The sequence below is a fragment of the Nanorana parkeri genome, unplaced genomic scaffold, assembly GCF_000935625.1.
Source record: "Nanorana parkeri isolate BGI_ZX_2015 unplaced genomic scaffold, ASM93562v1 scaffold56, whole genome shotgun sequence".
NCBI lineage: Eukaryota > Metazoa > Chordata > Amphibia > Anura > Dicroglossidae > Nanorana > Nanorana parkeri.
Window position 1 is genome coordinate 768,572 of NW_017306324.1, and position 7,638 is coordinate 776,209.

At 45.0% G+C, this 7,638-nt stretch overlaps 1 protein-coding gene across 1 annotated transcript in view; it reads right to left on the reverse strand.

Moving 5' to 3' along the window:
- Window positions 1–7,255: 7,255 nt before the first annotated feature.
- The window catches only part of QARS (glutaminyl-tRNA synthetase), a 78,325-nt gene continuing 77,942 nt past the window's right edge, over window positions 7,256–7,638 (reverse strand). The window contains exon 24 of the mRNA XM_018576127.1: window positions 7,256–7,467. Within this exon, the coding sequence (XP_018431629.1) occupies window positions 7,417–7,467 (51 nt within the window). The 3' untranslated portion in view covers window positions 7,256–7,416. The remainder of the gene's footprint in view (window positions 7,468–7,638) is intronic.

A 7,638-nucleotide genomic window follows, 5' to 3' on the forward strand; every position in this document is an offset into this window, starting at 1 on the left:
GATGGATATGTCCAGCCTGACCCCTTTAAATATCCAGCCTGACCCCTTTAAATATCCAGCATGACCCCTTTAAATATCCAGCCTGACCCCTTTAAATATCCAGCATGACCCCTTTAAATATCCAGCCTGACCCCTTTAAATATCCAGCCTGACCCCTCATAATATCCAGCCTGACCCCTTCGATATCCAGCCTGACCCCTTCGATATCCAGCCTGACCCCTTCGATATCCAGCCTGACCCCTTATAATATCCAGCCTGACCCCTTCAATATCCAGCCTGACCCCTTCAATATCCAGCCTGACCCCTTCAATATCCAGCCTGACCCCTTAGATATCCAGCCTGACCCCTTAGATATCCAGCCTGACCCCTTAGATATCCAGCCTGACCCCTTAGATATCCAGCCTGACCCCTTTAAATATCCAGCCTGACCCCTTTAAATATCCAGCCTGACCCCTTAAATATCCAGCCTGACCCCTTAAATATCCAGCCTGACCCCTTAGATATCCAGCCTGACCCCCTTAATAGCCAGCCTGACCCCCTTAATAGCCAGCCTGACCCCTTAAATAGCCAGCCTGACCCCTTTAATGTCTCTGTCCTACTGAGCAGTTTTCTCACCACTTCCTGTACCAGGGATGCAACAGGAAGTAAAAGGAAACCTCCAAATTGAGGAAAATCCTCTCTTAGAAAGTTGTCACAGGAACAGGTGACAAGATTTCCCCTCACTTCCGGTGACAAATGTAAAATGTTGAATTTCCCATCACTTCCTCTCTCAGTGACTACATACCAAGAGAAATAAAGAGTGAATCTTTTTCTCCCAGATAGTGAATCTATCGGGGACAAAGAAACAATGAAAACCTGACAGGGGTTTTATTCCTTCCTTATGGGATCCAAAACAAACAAAAACATACATTTTACTTCAAATTCCATCACACCTTCGCCCCTGGGAGCCATGCCTGTGGCTGTCAGAGTCTTGCAATGCCTCATGGGCTTTGTAGTTCCACAGCAGCAGGAGTGCTGAGGTTGCCCACCCCTGTGCTGGGAAGTGAGACGCCCTGTCAGGTTTTTATTACTGTCCCCATTAGAAGGATTCACTCTTTAATTGTCCTGCTCACCTGGAATGAAAGCGAGGGCAAACCCAACATTTTGAGTTGTCACCAGAACAGGTATAGAGGGAAAACCTTCCAATGGGGACGCTTGTTCCTGCGACAACTAAGAGGAGATTTCTCTCACATCGGAAAGATCTTTTCCCACTTCCTGTTGAGTCTACGGAACAAGAAGTGAAGATAAATCTCCCTAATGGGCCACAGATAGAAGAAAAAAAAACACCAGTCAGCAGTTTACGGGTCACCACACACATTGCAATCTTACCATACTTAAAACCTACTAGATGTATTTTTAAAGCAGGGGTAGGGAACTTAGGCCCTCCAGCTGTGGTAGAACTACAAGTCCCATGAGGCATTGCAAGACTCTGACGGTCACCGGCATGACTCCCACAGGCAGAAGCATGATGGGGTGTGTAGTCTTAGCACAGCACCTGCTTTAAACTTTCAGGCTGCTCCCTGTGCGAGTGCCCCCAGTCGGTCCAGTTCTCAAAGCTGCAACTATGTTGCAAAATGTTACCAGCTCAGTGCATTAGTATAGGGAATGGGAAGGCAGAGCAGAGGGCAGGCTGGGAAATGCAGGTTTCCAGGAGGTGCAAGACCCTAAAAAAAAAAGGTCACATCATTCCACATGGCGCAATGATCTGAAATCTGTGACGTCAGAGGCACTTTAACTATAAGCTGACAGAGCCAGTCATCAGTAAAGTCAGCCTGGCTTGCAGCAGTGGGTCAGCCCTGCTCTGTGCACGGTGTCTGCATGCAAGGACAGGGCAGCTTTAACATATCCATGTGCTACTCTATAACCTCCCACTCTGCACAGCAACACTTCTGCTTAAGGTGGCACGGCGCCTGTGTCTGCCATCAGCCCCGGCTCAGGAGGTTCCCTACCTTAAGCGGGAGCCGGGCACGGAGCATGCTAGTGTGCGGAAGGTGTGTGCTCACATAAGGAGTCCTCTGTCCCTCTGCACTGAGGAGAGCTGCAGCCTCCCTATGCCAGGAGCAGCAACTGGGCCGCTCCACCTTAAACCCAGACTTGGGAAGCTGGTGAGCCAGTGACTAGTTACTGTGTTTGTATACAAGGGAAATGTGCTGAACTTTAAAGGTACAGCGTCCGGGTTTTACAGGTGGACCCAGAGGAGCTGCATGGTCATGTAGTGGTTAGCACAGGAGGTCCCTGGACTTACTGGGTACAGTTAGCTGGGTGATTGTTGGCCACTCACTAGAAGTGAAGTTTTAACATTAGGATATAAAAAATACAATGAAATAAAATACAATTACATTATATTAGAACACGTGCAAAAAAAATGTTTTCATGATGGATTTTGTAGTTCTATTCACCGGATACTTTAAAAAAATAAACATACAATGGCATTTATTATTATTATACAGGATTTATATAGCGCTAAAAGTTTGCCCAGCGCTTTACAATATAGGAAAGACATTATAATTACAATGCAAGACAAGATGGTAAGGAGGGCCCTGTCCCTGAGGGCTTTAGTGTAATAGCAGTTTTATGATCTATTCTTTATTTTGATGTATTATTTATTACTGGTATATATATATAGATCTATATATAGATCTACAGTGGGGCAAAAAAGTATTTAGTCAGCCACCAATTGTGCAAGTTCTCCCACTTAAAAAGATGAGAGAGGCCTGTAATTGGCATCATAGGTAGACCTCAACTAAATATATATAGCTTTAGTTCTATCCCCAGAATATTTTTAAAATTAATTTACATTGACACATTATATGAGTGGAAAAACAGTTTTCATGAAGTGTTCTGTAGTTCCATCCCTGAAATATATATGTGTGAAATAAATATACAATGGTATTATATTAGTACACGTCTATCAGTTTTTATTATAGCGTAAAGGAGAACTATGAAGTGAGTTATTTGCAATCATAGTTAGAGGCGACATGTATGCATGTGCAGGGTGAGACGGTTGTCTTTGAATGCCAGTCTCAGGAGATTTGGTGATGTCATTACTGTTCTTCTTGCTGGAGAGGAAGCTGCACCTGAAGAACTACAGTGCAAGGATCTCCCTGCTTCTACTTCATTATCTGCGATTTCTCCACCTCTCCCGTTGCTTCCTGGCCCGCCAATCAGATCACCTATCATCACATGAACCTTAATGGCATCCTAGTCTTAAGGTGCCCATACACTGCTCGATTCTCGTACGAGAATCGCGGGAAATCCCGCGATCGTACGAGGATCGAGCAGTGTGAACGAAGACATGCGACCGTTTCTACTGTACGGTTGCACGTCTTTTGTCTAAGGAGCACGCTAGAAAACCAGCCGAAAATCGTACGATTTGCGGCTGGTTTGAACGGTGCTCGGGAGACAAATGCCCAACGGGCCTGTGTGCGCACACTGCCCGTTCAGCATTGCGGTCATCGGAAGCCCGCCCCTCAGGGGGGCAGGCTTGCGATGATCGAGAGTACGAAACATCCCCCTAACTGTTCCCACAAAGTTGGGAGCATGAAATGGTCCAAAATGTCTTTGTATGCTGATGCAGTAAGAGTTCCCTTCACTGGAAATAAGGGGCCAAGCCCAACCCCTGAAAAACACCCCCCACCATAATTCCCCCCTCCACCAGTAAGACTGCTGGAGGAAGCCTACACACTCCAGGGCCAAACAAATGGTGTTCAGGCCCTGTTGGTAACAACTCAGAGGACTCCGGTGCTATAGCTACACAAGCCACGAAGTCCTTTCCAGATTGCATCCCAACTCCCACAAAATGTTTTATTTATTTTTGTTTTGTATGGGGTGTAAGAGTTTGATTTGTATTGCCTTCTGTGTCCTCAATGGGAAGATTAGTGCTAAATTTCATTCCCTGTGATTGGGAGTGACAAGGACAGGAAATTCTGTAATACTTTTCAGTGGGGACAGAGACAGCAGCAAAGGCATTTTGTAGGAATAAGTTAGATCAGGGGTGTCGAACCCTATTTACTCGCAGGCACATCAACATTATGGTTGCCCTCAAAAAGTCAGGATGTATCTGTAAGACTAAATAAATGGATCTACTCTTTATCATAATAAATCATTTCCTCTGCATTCGATTATTACTGGTTTTAGTAATAACTGGCTCTGAAAGTAGAAGTCTAGGTAAAATAATGGCAATTAGTGTAATAGAGCAGACTCTCAGGTGGCTGTGCGGTTGCACCAGGGGTCCCGGTCAGCCTCGGTGGGTGCAGACAGCATGGATCCGCAGGAAGGAGGAGATTGTCAGCCGGCGCTGTAAACAGGTGCCACGATTCACGGAAAGGCTGCGAGGACCTTGGCAGCATTCTAGTGAAGGCTGGCGCCCGTTTACAGCGCCGACTTTGGTTTAAAAAATGTAAAGCTGCAGGAGAGGGGCGAGGGCCACATGAAATGGCCTGGCAGGCCGGATTCAGCCCGCGGGCCTTGTGTTTGACGCATATGGGTTAGAACATCCGTCCAATTTATTGAGTGCTTGTTTTCCTGTCCTATTGACACCCGAACCCCCTTATTTCCGATCTTGGTGTCATCAGGAGAGGAAGTAATGGGAAATATCTCCAATGGGAAAACACATAGCAATGACAGAAATTGACTTTTATCCAAGCTGTCGAAAGATAAAACCGAACCTCAGGCAAATAGTACGGAATTGAACATTCAGACCAAGATTATTCCATTAAACAGGTCCGTCCTTCAAGAACACGGCATGTCTCCTCAGGACTCATCCATGTAGTCATCTGGCTACCCTTTGCCCTTGCTGTGGTTTTTGGCAAAGAGATGCAGCAACAATCCACTTGGCAGATCCAAAATGCTTCCTACAGTAGGAATGATATACCTGATCTGCATGGTTGTATGGGCTCATCATCTCAAAGTATTGATGTCATAGACCAGTGGTGGCCAACCTTGGCACTCCAGCTGTGCCAAAACTACAAATCCCAACATGCATCTGCCTTTGGGAGTTATGTCTGTGGCTGTCAGAGCCTTGCAATGCCTCATGGGACTTGTAGTTCCAAAACAGCTGGAGTGCCAAGGTTCGCCACCACTGTCATTGACAGTCAAGCATCTAGAACTTAAAACACATTTTTTGCAGGGTATTCATTTCTGGAGATTTGTAACCTATGGCAGGGTTGCTTTAACAATTCATTAAGTGAAATCTCAGCATAGTTCTTCTAAATATTTGATGGTAACATTGCTCACATTGGCCTTTCAAAGTCTTAGCAGAGTAGGTGTTTGGCACTGGATTCCTGGAGGCTTACCTAAAAATCACCATGTGGAGATGGTAGAACTGCATGATGTCAGGACAATGGGCTGGTGGCTTCTACACAACAAAAAGAGTGCCAGGGTATCCTTGGGCTGTGACCAGAATGAGTAGATCCAGACTTGAAGCATCACACTGATATTATACCAAATTTAAAAAACTGTACACACAGCCAACGCATTTCAGCGCCTAAGCCTATTATGTTGAGTGGCACAACGCTCATCAGCAGTTGCTTACTTTTAGGAGTAGATCCAGAAGCTAAGAGTCTTACTTTGGTCGGCTTTATTGCCTGTGTTGATGGGCTGTTTCCTTTAAACGGGTTTTGCATTCCTTTAGAAGTCTAGGGCAGCGTTTCTCAACCTTTATTCAGTCACGGCACCCTTTAAAAGCATGCAAATTCTCAAGGCACCCCGGTCTAAAATGTAGAAACTGTAAATGTAAAAAACGACATGTGGTCCCTCCAAAATCCATACCAAACCCTTATACGAGATACGGGACTGGTATACATTACAAGGAGGGAGCACCCCTCTTCACATCAGAGTCCCCTTAATATTACAGCCCTCCTTTCACATCAGAAGCCTTCATCAGAGGTATGACTTTGCGTGAAAATTTCAAGGCACCCCTGAGGAAGCCAGAAGGGACACCAGGGTGAGATGGCACCCTGGTTGAGAAAGGCTGATCTATGGGAATGCAAAACCCGCTTTATGGTCAAATGCAACTGCAGGTTTATTGCACCAGAAATGTCTCCAACTGATGTGCCATTGACACAAGCCCCAAGCCTTGCGTCAATAGAAATGAGGTTTCCCAGCAGGCTTTGCTCGAGTACAGCTCCTGGCATAATCCATCCCAGCTTTCCTTGGTATTTCTCACCTGTATCACTGGTTCCTCTTGAGACATTGGGTAGCTGTATATAATTTTAGACACAATGGCTCAAACATGAATGTATCAGAAAGAACACTTCTTGTTGGCCATAACAACCAGTCATATTTTCTAACACTGTACTGGAAACATAAAACCGAGAACCTGATTGGTGACTATGCAGCATTGTCCCCCCGGCTCTTTGTAATGGATAGTAACAAGCAGGTTTAGGGGGAAGAATTCCACAAATATGTTCTTATGTATGAATGTCAAGTTTATATATAGGAATGTTTGACTTTAAAAGGTGACATAACCTCACATAACAGAGTTACAATATCCTTGGTTATAGCAAGGCATACACTATTCCTTATTCATCATAACCAACATACGAACGGATACAGCCTTTGGCCTTGTCACACTAGAGATCCTGCAACAGGATAGCCAGATAGGCCCAAAAACTACTCTACAAATCGCCGCTCTCTCACTGGCAGGAACCACAAAGTATTGCTCCCTCACTTGTGAGGTTTATTCTGTACCGCTAAGTGCAATAACCCACAGCTACCAATCAGAGCCTGACTTTTGGTCATCTGACTTCAGTATCAGGCTGATATGGGTTATTGCTGAAAGAAGTCTGACTGGCATACAGATAAACCTGTGTGAATTCTAGGTGTACGTACCCTTGTCAGTACAAAAAGAGATTCCTACCTCAAAATCTCCACCCACGGTTGAGCAAGACAAGTTCTGGCTGTAGGGAGTGGGGCATTGTGTATTTATAAAAGGTCACAGAATGCTAATAACCTTGTGAATCTGTTGCATTGGGTACTGTCCATTCTTTGAATTGCATTTTATTAAAACAGACTAATACAGACCCATAAGACCAGCCGTTGTAGCTGAACCATTTTTTTTCTAACCTGCACAACAAACCTCACCAATGCTGGATAAACTCCACCTATTTTTTTGGACATGTAGCTACCAAAGTGGGTTGCAGCTCTGACCAAAATGAAAAGTGTAAAAACGAGAACAAAATGGAATTCCCCACAAATAATTAGCAGAAAGACGATTAAATATTTGCATATTTATTCAGTTTCTATTGAAAATATAAACAAAAACCAGTTGGGCTTTGGATAGAGCTTCATTCCCCTCCAAGTTAAGGCAAGCGGGTCTTGTGGTTGTCGTGCAGTCTTGTGTGCCTGGATTTCTCATCTGGAGTCGGTAGAATACATTCAAATCTTCCCGGGATCCTCCTTCAGGGTCACTGTTCTATTAAATACAATCTGGAAGGGAGAAGGAGATAGGGAAATGCTAATTCTTGAAATGTGCTTCCTGTTACCTATTCTCTGTCACAGGGACCTCCAAGTGTCAACATACCCCTCTCCCAGTGACCTCCAAGCGTCAACATATCCCTCTCCCAGGGACTTCCAAGCACCAGTCTGCCCCTGTCCCAG